The sequence below is a fragment of the Manis javanica genome, chromosome 10, assembly GCF_040802235.1.
Source record: "Manis javanica isolate MJ-LG chromosome 10, MJ_LKY, whole genome shotgun sequence".
Taxonomy (NCBI): Eukaryota; Metazoa; Chordata; class Mammalia; order Pholidota; family Manidae; genus Manis; species Manis javanica.
This window is the reverse complement of record NC_133165.1, coordinates 19730881-19751344: the sequence shown is the minus strand read 5'-3', so window position 1 is coordinate 19751344 and position 20464 is coordinate 19730881. Positions and strand designations below refer to the sequence as shown.

General features: G+C 44.8%; 1 protein-coding gene across 4 annotated transcripts in view; it reads left to right on the top strand.

Moving 5' to 3' along the window:
• LOC108400924 (sestrin-3-like) overlaps positions 1-18444 on the top strand; it is an 85995-nt gene extending 67551 nt beyond the window's left edge. For 2 of the 4 annotated variants that reach the window (XR_012121997.1, XM_037003662.2), the window contains one exon: positions 3288-18444. Coding sequence is in view for 2 of the 4 variants with exons in the window: in XM_037003662.2 (XP_036859557.2) it covers positions 3288-3323 (36 nt within the window). In the remaining 2 variants the exon portion in view is untranslated. The other 2 variants (XR_012121998.1, XM_073214829.1) reach the window with 1 other exon arrangement.
• The last annotated feature ends 2020 nt before the right edge of the window (positions 18445-20464 follow it).

Below are 20464 nucleotides of genomic sequence, written 5' to 3'. Positions count from 1 at the left end.
CTTTTCTTTTAGATGAGATAATCTCAACTGAATCAACAAAAAGACTATAGACATAAGAGATTTTGCAAGAATGCCAGATACAAGATCCTTTCACAAAAATCAGTGGTGTTCCTCTGCAACAGCAATAGTCAACCAGAAATAAGATTCTGTGATGCTATTGGTAATAGCAAGTAAAAAATTATGAATTTAACCAAATAAACAATGTATAAGGTCTTTATAAAGAGAACATTTGAAATGTATTTTCACATACCAGAAAAAGGTATTAGAAACAACTAAAGCAAACAAGGGATGAATATCTGCAACAGACAAAACATTTTGTTAATTAAACAAGAAAATGGTAATAAAGGTCTAAATAAATGACGTGCTATACCATATTCATGGAACCAATGGCAACAGTGTGAAGATGTTAGTTCTCCAAAATTAATCTATACATTCAATTCAATCCCAGTGAAAATTCCAGTAGGACTTTTAAAAAATGAATTCAACATACTTATCCTAACGTCTATAAGAAAGCTAGATATGTTATGAGTAAGCAATTATGCAAAAGGGCAGTGAGAGGGGCACCCACTGCCAACTATCAGACAGCTGGTATGTGCATAGGGAGAAAGGATTAATAAAGCTTTTAATGTATATTAGGGAAATGTCATTTTGTGGAGAAAAGTGATGCTGGATTCTCAACTTATACCAGTGTTTCTCAACCTTATTTTCATTGCTGTCCTCTTAAAAAACCTTTTTTAGACCTTTTTCTTAGTTTTTCTACTTTCACAATTAAATCCAGTTGGATTAAAGTAAAAAATGGAAAAGTTAAATCTGAAAAGCTGATGGAAAAGAAAAAAGAAATACATAGATTATTTTTCTGTCTATAAGTACAGGAAGAATTTCTTAGACCAACTCCCCAAAATGCAAACTCTAAGATAAAAAGGAAATGGATGTAAAAGATTAAAATCAAAGACTTCATTAAGAAATATGAGGCAAAGTTGATATCCAGATCATATACCAGAAAAAGGTATTTGAAACAACTAAAGCAAACAAGGGATGAATATCTGCAACAGACAAAACATTTTGTTAACTAAACAAGAAAATGCTAAACCCAAGAGAAAAATGGATAAAGGATATGACCATGGCATTCACGTAACTTGTCTGAGGCTGAAACCCCTTTTGGCTCCGAGCTACATGGGGCATTGCTAAAATTTGTTTCTCACTACAGTTGATCAGAGTTCAGCATGTGATCTGAGAGTCTCATATTGCGGGTAGAAAGGGGGCCACACTTTAGTGACCTGAGGGAAACAGAAGGACAAGAAGTGGAGAATTTTACTTCAGCCGTCTTGGAGTTGGACCAATGGATGTCTGTGTGGTAGACGAGTGGGTGGTGGGAGTGATGAAGGCTAAAAGGGAAGTTTCTTCCCTCATTTCACAGTTAGGAGCAAATTAAGGACTTAAAACATTAGCAATTTCATTGCTTATAAAAGGGATTCTGCCAATTTCACATACCAACTACTGACTTAATGTATTATTTATATTTTGATATTAAACTTCTTCCTATTTTGTGTCAAGAGCATTTGTGAGGTATTATAAATAAGGAAAGAACACTGGCTGGTCCCAGGAAATAAATATTTTTATGTATACCACATATTAAAAAAGTGATTCTCCTCACACCTTCAGTGATTGGAGTCGGCCGGTTGATCTCTCCCTCACCCACCGGCTCAGGGGCGAGCATCAGGGCTGTCAGGCCCCAGGCCCCTTTCAGCAGGTTTCTGCCTTATCCAGAGGGGGGCTTCTTCTGTAAGGTCAGGGATGGTTCATCACCATATCCTTGATTTAAGTGGCAAGATGGAGGATATGGAGGAAGGAAGGTACTTTCCTTCTCTTTCTTGGTATAAACTGGAAGTAACACTCAATACTTCGCCCCCATCCCAATGGCCAAAATTTAATCACATGACCATACTTAACAGCAAGGGATTCTGGGAAATGTCATATTTACTGGGTTGCTCTATGCCCACATACAATTCTTATTACTCTTGAAAAAGAGGAAAATAGATGTTGGATGATGACTACAGGTCTTACCTATGGTAGGATATTCATCAAAAAATTGATCTGATTTTTGGGGGGCAGTGATATGAGCTTACTCTGATAATGATGAAGGCTATGAAGAGTTCAGTTCAAATAATTTAAATATCTGACACGATCCCTGTCCCTATAAAGTCCACGAGGAACTTATAGCTTCACTGGGGAAGACAAGAACATAAACCAAGTATGTTTATATAAAATAAGGTTTTAAATTAAGGGTACTGAAAATACCATGAAAGATATGCATGGAGGATTGATCCAGATATGAGGTCTTTGAAGATGCTTTCACTGAATAAGGATGAACCAAACCTGAAAGGAATAAACATAAAGGGCTACAGAAATTAAATGTTAAAACAAAGTTTCAGCAATGCCCCATGTAGCTCAGAGCCAAAGGGGGTTTCAGCCCCAGACAAGTTCACTCGATTTGGTGAGACTGAAAAATGACAAAGGAATGTTGTGGGTCAAAAGGGGCTTCTACCAAGCTTTATTTTCACTGTGGCAAGTCAAGCACTAGAATCTTGTCCACCTCCACTTCAGTCTCTGTCTCTGCTCCAGGCTCTGCTTTTCTCAGCTCATAGCATGGGGCAGAAATCTTTTTTATATCAACACAGGCAATAATGGCTTACAGTCAACAAGTATACAAGCATGTGCCTGTGCAGTAGCTAAATATTACATCATCCCACATACACAGTGGGTGAGTAGATTAGGATCAGGTGAGGATCCTGGCCATGGAACTTCCATTTTCCCTATATCCTGTGGCTAATAGCTGTAGTTTAATTCCTTCAGTAGAGTGCTAAAATTATCAGTAGTCCTGGCAATATTTTCCGTGACATTTTCAGGGAGTCAGCAGCCCCCCAAAAGCTGCAGCACATTCCAGTTTTGCTACTCTTGGTGCCAAAGCATTTCAGGAGCTAGCCCTAGGTGACATGGATCTTCTGTCCTTCAAAAGAGAAACAGTTCAGGGTCTGTTCACTTGGTTATGCCCTCCATAAGTAAAACATCACTTGGTAAAAGAATCAGCTGTCGCCCCGGTTTCTTGGGCTCTTGCTCCACCTGCTAATATAGGATCTCGGTGTTCTGCAAAGGCCCCACCCAAAGCCAAGGTTTTTGAAGGTCTCCAGGGTGTCTCTCCAAACAAGGCTGGTCAGTTACCCTACAGTAACAGTCATTTCCTTTCCATCATTTCACCTCCACTGAGCATGTCAATCCCCCTTCTCCAGACGGAGCTGATGTGCAAGACTGCTGTCGCCTCCTGAGGCTGTGCTGCCAGCGACGCAGGCTCCTTGCAGGCGGAGCTCCCATGGCCGTGACGCGACGAGTGGAAACCGCCTCCTGCACCTCTAGGAGGCTCACCAGTCCACTGCTGCCGTCTCACTTGAAGTTTGTGAACAAACACTTAGTGTTTATTTACTGCACACATTCCTATGTGGAATGTGAGTGTGCGGGGCCTGATCTGATGACAAATGTGAATGGCCCCTGCCCTCCTATAGCTGTGGTGTCTACTTCTTTTTCTTGGGGTGTGATTCCCTCCAGAGGGCTCCTCTTCACTCTTGCAGATTCTTGAAGCCCCACCCCTCTGGCTCACCGGAAAATCTCCAATATGCCTGAATTCTACTTAGGGCAAAACCAGACACCTTTGAACACCAAGTTAAGGAAAGAGGAGGAACGTATTAAATTACACTTCCCATTTCCTGACATTGTCTCTGTCTTGCCAATGGGTTTCAGCCCCAGGCAAGTTCACTATGGATTAAGTGAGACTAAGGAATGACACTGGAACATTCTTGGGGTGAAAGGGTTTATTACCCGGCTTGTTCTCCCAGCAATAGGTTGAGCACTAGAATTAACGTCTGCATCCAACAGTCTGCTGTAATCCTCCTTCATCTCTGCCTGCACTTGTATTAAATCAACCCACATATGGGTTCTCGTAACCTTCATGGAGCCCTTTAAATTCTTTCTCTGAGTAACAGAACTTACTTCTTTCTGTGTTCTCATTGCTTCCGCCTCTCCTGTCTGCTACTGTATGGGTCACCTCACTAAGTGAGGGGCAAGAATGCCCACTAGAGACCAAAAGAGGAATGTGGGAGGCATTTGAAGCACAACATTTCTCATTCCTGCAGTAATAGTTTCCTCATCTGGGTCTCTGGTCTACAGATGGCATTTTTTTATGCCTAGCTTCTGTAACACCTGTTGGAGCTCAGCATACGTCTGCCATCTAGCAGGAGGATGGTGAATCACCCGGATTGGGCAACACAGCACCAGTGCAGCCATAAGCCAGTTGAGAGGGAGTGATTTCCTGGGGTCTGATGTGCATTTTGTAAATGCTGCCTCAAGGCAGGATGAACTGTCAGGGAAGCCAGCTTTCCCATCGCTGATCCCAACAGAACAATTCCATCCACCCTTAAATCCCACAGATGCAGGACCCAAGCTGATACCGACCACGAGGGCTTTTGCCTAAACCGGGAGGCCAAATCCACCAGCTCAGCCTGAGTATTGGGGTGGGGCACAGAGTGCTCCGTGACCTGGGGAGGAGGCTGCACCTCTCCTGGAGGAACCCTCGGTTGCTGTGTCTATTTTCTTTACAACCACTGGGCTTTCAGTAGAGGAGGGGCCAGTGCCTCCGGCACCACCCCTTCATCCTTCCCCAGCTCCTCCATATCTGGGGCTGATGGCACCTTTGAACCACAACTCCCTCTGCCTAACCTAGCTGTAGATAGCAGGCTTCATTGGACACCCTGATGTCCGTCTTTTTCCTAACAGTAATCCATTGGAGGAACACTTCTTGATGCAAAAAAGTTTGAAGAAATAGCCCCTGATGTATTTTTCCTTTTCCATGATCCGGTTGCCTTCCTTGAGGACTGCCCATTTGCCATTCTAACTGTAGCAAAGTGTGTGTGTATGGTGGGGGAAGGGGAACATGTAAATGCCATTTGGCAAAAGAGGAAGATGTGATGTGTAGACAGTTTCTGCTAGACAAGAAAGGGAAATAGAAAGCCTCTCCTGTATTCAGTGAAAAGAGAAAAGGAAGCAAATGTATTGTCTGATGGGAATGTTCAGGCACAGTAAGAGAAAATGAACAATACACTTACGTGAGTTTAACAAAGGCCAGGAAGCATGAAATAAGTGCATTTCAAAAGCCTTTTTATGCTAATGAGCCCCTTGGTGGGTGGTGCTGATATAGGCAGCCTTCCGCTGAGGTGATACCTTGTTGCATTTGAGTCTAGCAGGAACTATTCGTTTCTGAATTTTAGCCTGCCCTTTTAGCCCTGATCATCTGAGTGATGCATAAATTAGAGTAAATCCACATTGGTTTAACAAGTTGGATTCTGATTTTCACCAGTAGCATAATTCATGCCAGCAAATAAAAATTACTTCACTTGCTTACGTGACTTTAGAAGTGAGTTATCAGAGAGCATCAGTTCCCAAGGGTAGCCTATTAGCAATGTGCCGAATGGCATCAGATGCCAGCAGTAAATTGCAAACAGACTCTTGTGAGCTCTTAGAGCCCAGCATCTGTGGGCATTTAACCACTTGCACTTAGGCCATGCATTCTCCCAAGCAGATATTCCAAGATTCCTTTAGCTGATCAGGGTAACAAGAACCCTTAGGTGGAAAGAAAATAAAAGTTTAAATCATTTGTCTTATTCCTGGTGAAGCAAAGAATTGTATTAGTGAAATGTTTTTGGAGCTGAATACATAACTCCCTTATAATGTTGGGGGAGCGTTGTGTATTTTCCTTGGTCCTTGTCCCCACTACAACAAAGAATTGAAGGACACAGGGTAAAGCAGAGTAAAAGTTTTATTTAAAGTTACTTAAAGACAGAAAAATTACAGGCCACCTCAGAAAGGAGAGGCACCCTGAGAGGTTTGGAAAGAGAAAGTTTGAGATTAAAAGGTTACACACTTAGAAAGTGCGGGTGACCTCAGAGAGAGGAGTGCCCCAAAAGGTTAGGGGTTCCCCCTTTTAAGGATTCTCTAGGAATGTGACTGAGGCCTGGGGGTGCAGACCTGTTAAGTGATCTTTGAATGCTTAGAATTAACTTAACACTTAACACAAGGAACTTATTGCTCTGATTTCTCTGGAGGCTTGGTCTGGGAGCTATGAAGCAAAGCTGCCTGCCCAGCCCCCAACGTGGGCTGAGTTATTTTCTGTTTGCTAAAGAGTAAGTTAAGAATCTTACATTTTTAACTTCCTGGAATATTAGAATACAGTCTTTAAGATGGACTCCTTCCTTCCTTTTACTATGTTGTTTATGGCTGGGCCTGCATGCTAATTTGTTGCCTAGGTTACAAACTACTTTATTAGGGCTGGAAGGAGAAAAAAAATAGCATGTAGGCAAAGTTAAAAAATAAACTGGGCCTGCATGATTAACACAATAAAGACATGGGCTATGCTGAGGTACCCTCCTTTATCTGGGTAATATTCAAGCATTCCAGGCCAAGTTGCTCCTGGCTTTTTGAGCTTTAATTGATTAACTTTGGGTCTTTTTAGTGGATTTTCCTGGCCTTTTTCTCTTTCCACCAGCTCATGTCTATTTTCCTGCCTAACAATGACAACAGAAAACAAGAAAGCAATTTTACCTGTTTTGAAGCCTTGCTTCCCCCAACCCCAGATTATAATGGACCGCACTAGGTGCAGAAGGGGAATCTGAATCCTTTAAACAGGGAGAAGATAATGGCACCTGAATTTCATCAACGATCTGTATTTCTAAAATAGAATTAGAACTGCTTCCTATAGAGAAAAATGTTTATTGGCTGTGAAAGGAAAGGAGCGACACACAGCAGCAATTCACCGGAGAGTTCTGCTTTATTAGGGAAAGGTGCTGGGTTATATAGGAAGGGGCATAGGGTGATTGTGGTGTTACTTCTACGGGGCTGGTGGCTGTTGGCTAGGTGCTGGGATTGGGAGGGGGGCGAGAGGTGATTGGGCTTCAGGTGCGCCGGCGGGAACCGAGGACCCCAAAAAGAAGCCGGAAGTTTGCCATCTTACTGGTGGGGACCCTTCATTCCCCCCTTTCTCCTCTATGGGTTTCTGGACGTTGCTTTCTCTCTGACTGCTTCTTGCTGAACAGGGGCGTAGAAGGGAGTGAGGGTTTGAGGATTGGGAGGAAAGGGTTGATAGGACTCCCCACAGTAAGGATGAGTAGATGTGGACTTCTTCAGGTTGGAAATCAATGAAGGTTCCCTGTAACCATACGTCGAGGACCTGTTGATTCCAATGGTGCCAAGAGGATATGGGTGTCAGGAGCCAGGCGTCTGCGGCCATTGTTTCCAGGAACAGTTTCCAGTGGAGAGAGGGGTCCATCTCAGCATGTGGTGAGGAGGTCACGTGAGGGTGAGGGATCTTCTGTGGCCAGAAGCTGGTAGTTCCTGAGTAAAAGCTGGTTGAAAGCTTGATTAGAGATTTTTCCGACTTGGGATTTGATGAACTTTATTATACAGGGTAAGAAGAGACAGGCGAGAAGAATGATTATTATGGGGCCTGCAATGGGCCAGACCCAGGTGAGGAGGGGGTTTGTTAGTATTGAAGAGAATGGGTTGGAATTGGAAGCAGAGTGGAGACTGGAGGCAAGGTCGGTGAGTTTGGTGATGTCAGTTTCTACAATGCCGGATTCGTTGATGTAATAGCAGCACTCTTCCTGGAGGAAGACGCAGGTGCCGCCCTTCTCGGCTGTAAGCAGATCTAGGGCCCGCCGGTTTTGAAGGGTGACTTTAGCTAGTGAAGTGACCTGTCTTTGGAGAGAGGCTAGGGAATCGGCAGTGGATGTCAGGGCTCCCTCAAGTTTGGCGTTGAGATCTCTAACTGCCCATAGAGAGTGACCCAAGGCTCCTCCCGAAAACCCCGCCCCAATGGCTTAGGTGATCAAAGAGATACCGACCATGATGGGAAGGAAAGCAGCCCTTTTTGTGCACGAGGGCAAGAGAGGTTGGAGCTCAAGGAATTCTGCCATGCTGTAAAGTGTAAGATGTGGGATTAGGGTGACGAGAATGCAGGGTGTATCGGAGTTGAGAGGCAGTGAGTTGAAAAGACTGCCATTACACCAAAAGAAGTGTCCCGGTTGTGTAAAAGTCTTAGAGCCGGAGGTAGGGGTGTAGATAGAGAGGCAGTGAAGTGCGCTGGAGGTGGGTGGAGTTGGGCCTACACAGTGGTGGATGGTGAGATTATCTGCGTATTCTGGTTCCCATAGGGGTATGTCTGCCAGGGGGCGGAGGGGTTGTCCTTCTGCATGGAAGGAGTAGTTGGAAATATTGAGGGGCATGGCGGCCAGCAGTGGGCGCTGTAGTGATGCGCACAAGAAACAATTGGCGGTGTTGAGGGTGTGGTTGAGAAGGATGGTGGTGTCTTGAATGAGCTGTAACCAAGAGTAGGAGGAATAAAGAAGATGAAGAGGTGCCATTAAGAGTTTGGATAATGACTTTCTCGGAATGTCTGATATCTGATGCAACTTGAGAGATCTGGGAGCGAGAGGAAACATACTCTCGAGAGATATGAAGGGTACCATGAGGGGTCGAGGACCCCTTGTAGTAAACTGAGGCTGTTACTCCGGCAGCCCATCGAGAGTCCCAGGGATCTGGGATTGATAAGGAGAATGAGCCGTTGGGATATTTCATGAAACGGTTGGAGGAGTAATACTGTGGGTACTGGAAGTCACCCATGTAGTGAATGGCGCAAGACCAGTAGGGACATCCCCCGTAGGTGTCTTGCCATCGCCTGCAATAGGCTTGTCTTTGGTCATAGAGGAAGCAGAGGTAGGGAGAATAAAGGTAGCTGTAAATGAATACTTCTGTGGAGGGAGGAAAGTGGAGGTACAAAGGCTCAGAGCAGCCTTTCAGAGGGCAGTCTGATGTGGCAATGAGGGCAGTAACTTTTGTTTGATGCTGTGTGTAAGTCTGCCTGACTTTGAATCGCCATACAAAGGAGGGTGGGGCGGCGGGGAAGACAATAGGAATGAGGAAAAAAAGCGAGAGAGCAGTAAAGGAGGACAAAGTCATGATTCAGGTATGGATGGCAAAGGGGGTGCACGGGAGATGCGGAGCTTCAAGGGATCAGAGGGATGAGGCGTGGTAGAGTAGACAGCGTCTTGGGCTGTATCCGAAGGACTCTGGATTGTGACTGATGGGTCTTGGGTGTCCAGAGAAGGTGGGTCTGGGGTATTTGGTTTCAACCTGGAGATATGAATCCAAGGGGTGACAGAGTTATCAGGCAGTGAGAGCTTGGTGGCCGAGGGGGTGCAGAGAATAACTGGGTGTGGACCTTCCCATTTCGGGGTGAGAGAGGGCCCATCTTCTGGTGGCTTATAAAACACTAGTTGGCCGGGCTGTAAGACAGGAGGATTTTGGGAGGCGGATGGATCAGGAAGGAGCCAATCCTGATATTTCCACAATTCAGTGCGGAGGAGAGAGAGTAGTGGAAGGGCTATATTGGGAGGAATTGGTCCTTTGTGGGAAGGGAGCCCCGGGGGTAGAATCGGGCGGCCATACATGATCTCAAATGGCGACAAGAAGGAAGGTTTCTTTGGGAGGGCTCGAATGCGGAGTAGAGGTAAGGGAAGTAAGCGAACCCAGTCAAGGTGTAGTTCTAGAGATAGTTTGGTCAGGATGTCTTTTAGAGTCCTATTGGCTCTTTCTACTTTTCCTGAAGCTTGTGGTCGATAAGGACAATGTAAATGCCATGGGAGCGAGAGCGACTCGGAGAGGTTCTGGATAATTTGGGCAGTGAACTCAGGGCCGTTATCTGATTGGAGGGAAGTGGGCATCCCGAACCTAGGAAAGATCTGGGTGAGGAGGATAGAGGCAACCGCGGTCGCTCGTTTGTTAGTGGTGGGGAAAGCTTCGACCCATCCTGAAAATGTATCTGCTAACACGAGTAGGTATCTGGTGCGTCGTACAGGGGGCATGTTAGTGAAGTCTATTTGCCAATCTGCAGCGGGGACATTACCCCTTGCTTGATGAGCCGGGAAGGGTCGGGCTTTGAGGGGGGTATTAGGGTTAGTGCGTTGGCAGATGTTGCACTTGCAGGTGATTTGGTTAAGTAGGGTTTTGTCTTCAGGAGAGAGAGGAAAAAAAGATTGTAAAAAATGGATCAAGGATTGGGGGCTGGGATGGAACAGGTCATGTAAGAGGCGGAAGAGAGACTTTTTGTCCTGGGAGCAGAGGGTGTCTTGTGATAAGGCTAAAACTGCAAGGGCAGATGGATTGTTGTCTGGTGTGTTTTCTGATAGGGCAACTGACCGGGCTACTCTGTCGGCTTTGTTGTTACCTCTTGCAATGGGGGAGTCATCTTTTTGATGTGATTTGCAGTGGACTATGCCTAGTCGGTGTGGGAGTTGTGAAGCCTCTAGAAGTTTAGTAATTAAGGCTGAATTAGTTATGGAATTCCGTTTTGTGGTGAGGAGGCCTCGTTCTTTCCATACTGCCGCATGAGACAAGAGAATGTGGAATACGTACTTGGAGTCAGTGTACAATGTGAGAGACGTGTCCCGGGCCAGAGTGCAAGCTCTGGTGGCTGCAATGAGTTCAGCCTTCTGATTGGTTGTACCAGGGGGTAGGGCTCGTGCCTCAATGACATCTTCGAGGGAGACTACTGCGTATCCTGAGTAGTGGATGCCCTCATGTTTAAAGGAGGACCCATCAGTAAACCAGATGAGGTCGGAGTGTGAGAGGGCTCCTTCGGAGATCATGGAGTGGCATGGAAGGAAGTTGTGAAGGGCTTCTAGGCAATCATGTGAGGGAGTATGAGGAGAGTAGGGCAGAGGAAGAAGAGTGGCCGGATTCAGGGGCTGGCAGGGGAGGAAATAAATGTCTGGATTTTGGAGGAAAGAGGACAGTAAGGTCAGGAGTCTGGAGGGAGGGAGAGTCTGTAAACTTTTGTAGGTTAAGAGATCTTTTAGGTGATGTGGGGACAGAATGGTAAGGGGCGCTCCAGAGTGTTAGTTTATGAGCTTCTTTCTGCAAGAGCTGTCCAGCGGCTAATGCCTGTAGGCAGGGGGCCCATCCCCGAACTGTGGGGTCTAATTGCTTAGAGAGATAAGCTACTGGGGCAAAGGATGGGCCCTTCAGGGTGGAAGTTTTATTGCTTGGGTATTGAATTCAGTGATGCAAGGGCATTCAATGGTACCAAAGGCCTCTGCCCAGGTTTGATCTCCATTCTTTTACTAACTTAAATGCAATTAAACAATACGTTTGAAGTACTGTTCAGTATTTTTTGGGTGGGTTTGCTACCTCAGTCTTTTTCTTTTGAGTCAGTTGAAAATTTCTTTGGAGGCGTCAATCTTTCAGACACTTCCCCTTTTTGACCACGGTAAGCAGAGACTGACAAAGGGCCCACCACCAGAGGAAAGAGGCTTGGTGCATACGCCTGAGTGGGGACTTGGCGGGTGGGGTGAGCATAAAAAACAAGGCCCCTCCTTTCCTTTCTTTCCTGTTGTTGACACTGCTTCCTCCAACATTTTATTAATCACAGCTGTAAAGCAATGATTTTGGGCACTAAAAACTGGAGCAAAATAGTCACCTTTGGAGTCTGTGCTCGGGATACAGACACGATGCAGAGCCCTTTCACCCTCTGATGCCCCCCAGCCCCCCAGAGGTCTGTCATCTCTCTTCGCCTTAGCATTGGTTTAGCGACTGGATACATGGTATGACTCATTCCACTTCAGGTTTTGTTTTGTCTTGACAACATAATCTCTCCTCAAAGATTTTGAGCTATTTTGAACTGCTGGGAGAGGAGGAAAAAGTTCTTAATAGAGGTTAATATTTAATGTGCATGCTATGGATAAAATTATAGGTGGATTCACAGAACATTTGAATCCATGTTCAGCTAATAACAGATTTCTAATTTTCCTGTAACTGACTGCGACTTCTGTCCTGCTGGGCCTGCTCAGTTATTTTTGGAGATGCACTTCTTTCATGCCTCTCCTTACTACTGTTGGCTCATCTAAGTGAACTGGGTATTTTCTCTGTTGAGTCCTTATTATGTCCATTTCCAGGGTTTCTCAAAATTCCCACCAAAGAGCTTGAAATTCAGTCGTTTGCACCACCCCACAGCCCTTGATGGCCTTGGGAAGTATTTTTCTTTCCCTATTTTGTCTTCTTTCTCCTCCATTTTTTTCTGCTTCCCTTGCCCCTCTGCTCTCTGGGGATTGTAGACTTCTGATACCTCCCCTGCTTCTCGGGTCCTGCCCCTACTCTCTCCTAGGCGCACTGCTGACGGCAGTCTCCTAGCTGGGAGACTCAGCCATGTCAGTCAGCAGAGAGCCACACATTGCTTCAGCATGGGGACCTGTGATCTGCTAGGAAATAATGGGAACACAAGTGAGAGATTCATTCAAACTGTAATGAAGGAATCAGTAAGATGGTAAAACTTCATTCAAGATTCAAATAGCCCTTGAGTAAACAGATATTTAAAGACATCAGAAAAAAGGATATTAAAATAAGGTTGTTAGGTTAATATAAATCTGGTAAATAAATTACAAGGCAATAAATTTGGGATTATCCTTCCACTAGACAGAAATTATTTACATCTCTTTACAAAGGAAACAATCTACAAAATTAAGATGCAGCTTCACAGAATCTAAATTAAGATGCAGCTTCACAGAATCTGGGTTTTTAATAATTGTTAGACGGAGAGTTAAGTACAGTTACATTCTCTTACATACTTAAATGACCTTTGGGTAGCTGCGGGGAAAAAGGAAGTTCCTATGGCCAAGATCCTCACTTGACCCTAAACAGCCTCCTGCTAGGCTATTGCTTCTGCCCGGTAGGCAATGAGCTACTACTGACTGAGTCACTACACAAAGAGCTCTGCCCAGTGGCCTGGGCAGAGGTGGATTACGGACCTGCAGACTGCTGGATGCAGACGTGATTCTAGTGCTCAACCTACCAGGAGAATAAAGCTGGGAATAAACCCGTTTACCCCAAGAATGTTCTGTTGTCCTTTCTCAGTCTCACTGAATTCTTAGTGAACTTGCCAAGGGCTGAAACCCTCAGGCAAAACAGTAGCCTTGTTAAAATGTTTAACATTGAAAGAATATACTGCTTTTCCTTTGCCTTATTTCTATGTTTTGGATATTTTTTTTCTTAACACCTCTTTCCTTGATTTTAAAATAGCCTGGGTGCAGGAATTAAACATCCTAGGCTGTGCAACTCTGTTGCATATGGTAACTAATTTCTCAACACATCTGCTCTAAAGCTCAGATGACCTACTTCATGAGGTAGTGTATTTTGGCCAAGGTTTTGTTGAAGTGTGTTGGGGTTGCAAGAATGACATACATGTGACCCCTCTGTCATATCGACATTTTACCTCTAAATCAGGGCCACTTTTGGAGATTATGCTCATACAGAGTAGTGTCACCATTGCACTTGGCCTGGTAGGGAGGTGAGAGACTGTACAGCTATGTATTCAATAAAACAGCATGAACATGCCTCAGGTGCCTACTTCTGGAGAAACTGGAGAAGCAGGCAATCATTTCTAGTTGTGGTAGCTTAGAAGCCTTTCTCTGACCAGAAAATGTGAAATTCCAAGCAATTTCTAGAAACTATCAGTTCATATTTGGAATTGTTAGCCATATTTAAAATTTAGACATCTCACCCAGAAACAAAATAAAACAATATGTCTGAGCAAGGCTTCAGATAGCTCTCTCAGTGACGGCTTCCTATGAGAGCCTCCATCAGCTGCAGGGCACAAGACCAAAGTGAAGCCTGTGTGATGGCTCCTTAAAAAGGCAAAGCCTCTGAAGGTGATAGATGGAAAGAAAGTCTTATTTTTATCAGACAGACAGAACTCAGATGATACAAAATCATAGGTGTGCCCCACCTCGCCAAGTGCAGAAACTAACCAACACTGATCTCCTTGCACCAAATGTGCCTATGAGCACTTTATTGTGACTTGCAGATACCTAAAGCCATCTGTCCCTCTGGTAGTGGGAGGGCCTGAGCATTATGGGAGCAGACTTACTCCCCCTGCAGTGCACTCCACGCAGTGCTTGGGGTCGAAGACGGTGGCAGGCAAAGTGGTGGCAGGGCAAAGTGGTCCCTCTTCTGGTTTTGGTGCAGGGACTTAGGAGCCAAAACGTGTGCATGACAGAGGTGAGGGCCAGTCCCAGGGCCTGTAGGAAGTGGGTACGTAGTACCTCAGCCTGTTTCCAGAGCGAGCTTTTGCCATGCCCCTCCCTGGAGCTGGGATTGGCCTGACCACAAGTAACAATAAAATGAACAGATCTGTGGTAACTCTGGTCTTCACAGTACAACAGAGTTTAAGGATACAACAGAAAGCCTCAATTTCAGCTCCCTTGTTAGGTTCTGGACCCAGAATGTCCAGATTAAAATCCTGACTGTGCTACTATCAATAACCCTTTGACCTTGGAGAAATGTCTTAACTTCTCTGAGCCTCTGTATGTCCATCTGTAAAATGTGGATAATAACCAGAGATTATTTCATTGACTTGTTTGTGGAATTAAATGAATTAATATATGTAAAGCACTTAGATGATGGCAGGCATGAAGCAAAAACAAAAGTTTATTATATTATAAGACTACAGGATAACTCATGAAAACCAAGGGACAGGAAAGCAATGGGCCTCTGAAGAAGAGACAGGAGATGGGCACTGTGACATCCTCAGAACAGTCTTACGTAGGGCTTTAGACACTGAATTTTTAATATGTAATCAATTTATGTGTGAGGTATGATTCAATAACATTTTTCTATTTGGATTATTAAATGTTTTGTACACACCTTCCTTTTTTCTCATCTTCTGAAATAGCAATCAGAGCCTCTTATTCTATATTGCAGATTTCTTACCCTCTCTTTCATTTTACCCTCTTCCTGTCGCGTGCCCTGTCTTCGCCGGCAAGAACAGCATGCAACAACAGCAGGATTCTTCTGCAGAAAGCTTTATTCTTCAGCTCTTTGTGAAACAAATGAGTTGGGCAGGACCCAGAGGGGAAGGAGAGGCTTGCTTATATAGTTCTCATGCTCTGACCTGGTTGGTGCGGCTCCATATGCCTTATTAGCATAACCATTTGGTGGGTCTCATTGGTCCTTATGCCAAGGCGCAATTAGCATGTAGTTTAGTGATGTGGGATGATTTGTCATTAGGAAGTTCGGGGCCTTCCAGCTGCCCTGCATTGGGCGCTATTTTCTGAGCGCGGCTGCCAACATCTCCCCCTTTTTTGTCTAACAGAAGCTCAAGGCGGAACTTGCCAGCAGAGGCGGAGACAGAGGCCTGACCTCCATCATACTTCCTGATGCCCCCTTTTTGGAGAGGGGTTCTGGGCATCTACCCCTATGCAGTCAGGCATGCCTCTCAGAGGGGTCCAAGACCTCTTGCAGTGCTTTGCCTCGCATCCTCTGGCTGGCATTGGGACCGCTTGGTACAAAGGGTTTGGACCTTTTTTCTCAACCCTCTTGCACCATGAGCTTCTTAAAGAAAGCTGTGATTAAGCATTGAGGTACTCGGGCCTGGTGCAGTGCCACATGGGCTCAGGGTGCAAGAGATACCTCAAGCTAAAGCTGAGCTTCCTTCTTAAGCATGTTGAGCCACACTTGGGGAGAGGCGCCAACGTCTATCGCCATTAGGGCTTGAGCAAGGATCACCTTGTCCTGCTTATGTTGGTTGCGGAGTCTGCATAACAACCAGAGTAAGAGCATGAGACCTCCAAGCAGGAACACGCCCATCCCAGCCATGCCCGCCCACTCCTTGACATGGGAGAGAGCTCTGAGGAACCAGGAAGAGAGTCCTTCCGCTACAGAGATATCTAGACGGGTGGAGTTGATGTGGATAATTTTTCGCCGCAGTTCTAGTGCTCCATCAAAGTCCTGGGACCAGTTTCCTGAAAGATACTGGGACAGGCCTCGTGACAGATTAGTGAAAGCATTTAATACTTCTGTTAGTGATCCTGGCTTGTTTGTGGCTCTGTAATATGGCTGCGGCTAGGCCCGCGTTGGTGAGTGGCCCTCCTATTTCTCTACAGGCTTTCAACCAAGCGTGTATCCCTTTCTGTTTCCAGGGTGTTATCGCCTGTCTGCATTCCTTGGTACATTGTTCAAATACTAATTGCTCTACCAGGGGCATCGCTTGTTCCTGATCTCCAAATATTCTGCCTGCGGCCTCCATCATACGAGCGACAAAGTCAGAAAATGGCTCGCTCAGCCCCTGAATAATTTTTGTCAAATTGCCTGATACTTCTCCTTTGTTGGTGAGGGCTTTCCATGCCTTGGCGGCGCACGTGTTTATTTGTGCGTATACCTGTAAGGGGAAGGCGGTCTGGTTGGCTACCCACTGTCCTTGGCCCGTCAGCATATCATATGACCACGCAGGCTGTCCTTCGGCCGCGTTTGCGCGTGCCTGGGTCATGCTGATATCATGCCACAATGCCTTCTATTCTATGTATTGCCCCATACTAGAAAGGCATGCCTTAGTTACATATTGCCAGTCTGCGGGTGTCATGGCTGTCTCTGTTAATCTCTCAACTTGTGCTATGGTATAGTTGGCACTGACCCCATACGCTCGGACGGATTCCACTAAGTCTTTAACTTGTTTATGACTCAGGGGTTGGTGAGAGCGTACACCATTATCCTCAAATACAGGAAACATTTGTCTAATTGCCTGAAGAGTATCTGGGTGGCAAAAGGAGAGTGCGCCACTCACGTAAGGTGGCGGGGCAACGGGCGTCGGGGGACACCCTGCTTTCATTTTTTCCTTGGTCCGCTTTTCAACTTTGCTGGTTCCCTTACTTCTGCACTCTGCGGTTTTATTCTCTTCCCCTTCCTCTGCGGACGTTAATTCCTCCTCAGATTCCCTATTGGAGAGTTGGAGGTCCCTCAACTCTTTCCAGGGGTATTTACTATTTTCTCCGAGGCGATCGTCACTCGCTTCTCGGGGCTCTTTCGCTTTTGCCCTAGGCGGGCTTTCTCCCTCACTCTGAGGTTTCTTTACCTTCGTTTTTGTGGCCTTTTTTCGGCCACGCGCGCTCTCTGTTTCCCGTTCCGTTTCTGACATGCTCTCTTGGATATCTGTCAATGCTCTCTGACCGTCTTTTATTACCTTTTCACATCTCTCATCTTGCAGACAAGCTCTAATCAGTTTCCAGAGGGGCCTGGTGCCTCCCCTCAGGCTACCCTCCTCCTCCTCTCTATCAAGATCTTTCCCCAGTTTGTCCCAGCTCGGGATTGAGAGGGACCCTGAACAAATGAACCAGGGGGCCACACGGTCTATCTCCTTCACAAAAGATCCTAAGACTTTGCTGGAGACCTTCAAGTTTCGCTCTTTGAGAGCTGTCTGCAGCGCCGTGACTAATGACGGTGCATTCCCCATGGTGCCTCCTTATTTACAGAGAACCATCAACCATCATCCTAAAAAGCAGGGGCCTCTCAGAACTTACCCCTCCGGGCTTTCTTCTGACCTGCAGTTCTGAATCCTCTCCAGATGTCTGAAGGGTCCTCCCTGTGCCAGTGATGTTCTGGTTCCCGGGTTTCGGCACCACTTGTCGCGTGCCCTGTCCTCGCCGGCAAGAACAGCATGCAACAACAGCAGGATTCTTCTGCAGAAAGCTTTATTCTTCAGCTCTTTGTGAAACAAATGAGTTGGGCAGGACCCAGAGGGGAAGGAGAGGCTTGCTTATATAGTTCTCATGCTCTGACCTGGTTGGTGCGGCTCCATATGCCTTATTAGCATAACCATTTGGTGGGTCTCATTGGTCCTTATGCCAAGGCGCAATTAGCATGTAGTTTAGTGGTGTGGGATGATTTGTCATTAGGAAGTTCGGGGCCTTCCGGCTGCCCTGCATTGGGCGCTATTTTCTGAGCGCGGCTGCCAACATCTTCCCACTGAATTAATTACATTACCACTCCTGGAATAGGTCAAGAGCATATTATACATTATGTGTGGGTCTCCTTCTAGATTCCTCATTATATTCCATTGGTTATCCATTTGTCAATATCACATTGTCTTCATTAATGGTTTTATAATAACCTTGATATCTGACAATAAAAAGTTCCCAGTTTATTATTCTTTTTCACAGGAGTGACTTTAGCTAGTCTTGTGTACCTCTTCTTTGGGATAATCTAAAAATATGCTTGTAAATTCTTTAACACTTCCCATTGAAAGGATCTGTGTTCCTTTCCCTTATCACTTAGCAACTGCTGTACTTATGGCTGGAGCATTTGCAAGCCTGCGCATTCCCCATGTGATCCTGGACTAGAAAAATATATTAGCAGGACAATTGGTGAAAACTGAGTAATGACTGTAAATTAGTTAATAGTATTGTACCAGTGTTAATTTCCTGGCTTTGGTCATTGTATTCTGATTATGCAAATGTTAACATTTGGGGAAATACAAATACAAAAACATTAGGGGAATACTAACCCTGATCACCTCTCTCCTGACTTTTGTGATCTTTTGTCCATTATTTTGTTTTTTAAAAAACTCTACAAATTAGGTAATACTTGTTTTTTTACAGACATTTAGGTTTACCTAGATGCTTACCAGTTTCTTTGCTTGCCATTCAACTTACAGCTAAGACATTCCTTCTGGGATCACTTTCTCCTTTCTAATGGACATCCTTTAAATTTCCTTTGGTGTAGTTTTATTAGAAATAAACTCTCTCCCAGTTTTTATTATCTTTGTTTTTATTTTATACCTCTTCTTAAAAGAGAGTCTATCTGGGTGCACATTTCTAAGTTAATAGTTATTTCTCACAGTATTTTAAAGATTTTATTCAACTGCCTTCTGGTTTTCATTCTATTCTTGGGATGTCTGCTGTCAGTTTGTATGTTACTTACCCTTGTTTCTGAGTGCTTTTAATACCTGTTTGTCCTTGATGTTCTGTTGCTTCATTGCATGTGGATTTTTAATTTATCCTGTTTAGTTTACACTGTGCATTTTGTATCTGTGCAGTTACGTCTTTCATTTTCTGGGAGAGTCTCAGTCTTTAGCTCTTCAAATGTCACCTTCCTTTTTTCTCATCTTCTGAAATAGCAATCAGAGCTTCTTATTCTATATTGCAGATTTCTTACCCTCTCTTTCATTTTTTCCATCTCCTATGCTGCATTTCTTCAAATCTTTCTTCCAGTTTGCTAAATTTTTTTTTCCTGCCTTGGTAATCTACCAGTTAACTCATCCATTGAGTTTTTATTGCAACGATTGTATGTTTCATATGTACTTGGTTCTTTTTGAAATAACTTGTGCAGTGTTATTTCTTGCTCAATTTTTTAATTCCTTTCTTATTTCTTCAAATATTTTACATATGGCTTTTACATTCTATATTTGATATTCCACATATATTGTGCTCAAGTTTAATGTGTTTATTGTTTCTGCTGCTCATTCTCATGCTGTGTGAATTTGGGGTTTGAACTTTATTGTGGGCTAATATTGAGGGCATACATTAGAGGTGCTCTTCTTCAGAGAGGACCTGTGGTATTTGGCTGGGATCCAGGGATGGATTACTGTCCTGGCAGCATGCAAGTTCCCATTCGGGGTCCCAGTTAGCCTGTCAGTACGAGCCTCGCCTCCCCTGATTGCTGCTACTCCAGGGACCCCCACCGCAGTGCCAATGCTGGCATTCGCTTTCAGCATCTCTATCTGTCCTTCCTGTATTTGGGGCTTCCCAGTCTTATTTTAGCTCCTGGTCTTTCCCCCGCCTCTCATTGCCTGTAAGCCCAGCAAGCTCTATTTAGCATGTGGGGTCTAGTTGTCTTTTAAAGGAAAATTCCCTCAAAGTGAATTTCTTCATTTTATTTGAGGCACTCAGCATCATCCAGCATCGTATTACATAATCCCTTGTTGGTCTGTTTGGATATGGCCGACCTCCCTAACGGAATGTGAACTTCCTGCGAACAGGGGCTTTGGGTCCCTGTCCCATCCCCAGTGACCAGAACACAGTGCTTAGTTCCTAGGAGAGTCTCGGGCTTAACAACTATTTCTTGAATATGAAATGAATTGATGAGTAAGTTCTATCAGTGAGTTCATTAGCATCAGGTGCTCTATTGGTTCTCTAATCCGGAGATGAATGTGGCACAGTTCCTCCCCTTGAGGTACTCACTAGATCAGTGGAGGTGAGAAGGATATGAAAGTAAATAAGTTTAATAAAGTGCTATAGTGCACACAGACACACACACACATACACACACATATAAATAATAACAAAGGTATAGATTTCCCAAGCCACCTGCCAGTAGTTTTTACCTTATTACGTAAGTTATTATCAGCCATTCATAGTGGAAGCACTAGGATCAGTTTCACCTTGTAGAAAGACTCTAGTTGAGTGTGGTGAGTGGGTCAGAACAAACAAGGTAAGGGGTCACTCTAGTCCATGATTCATCAATCCCAAAAATGTTTTTAAGTGCCTATAATAAGCCAGGCATCATCCATGCCTGAGGACATATTTGTAAACAATGTAATTAAGGT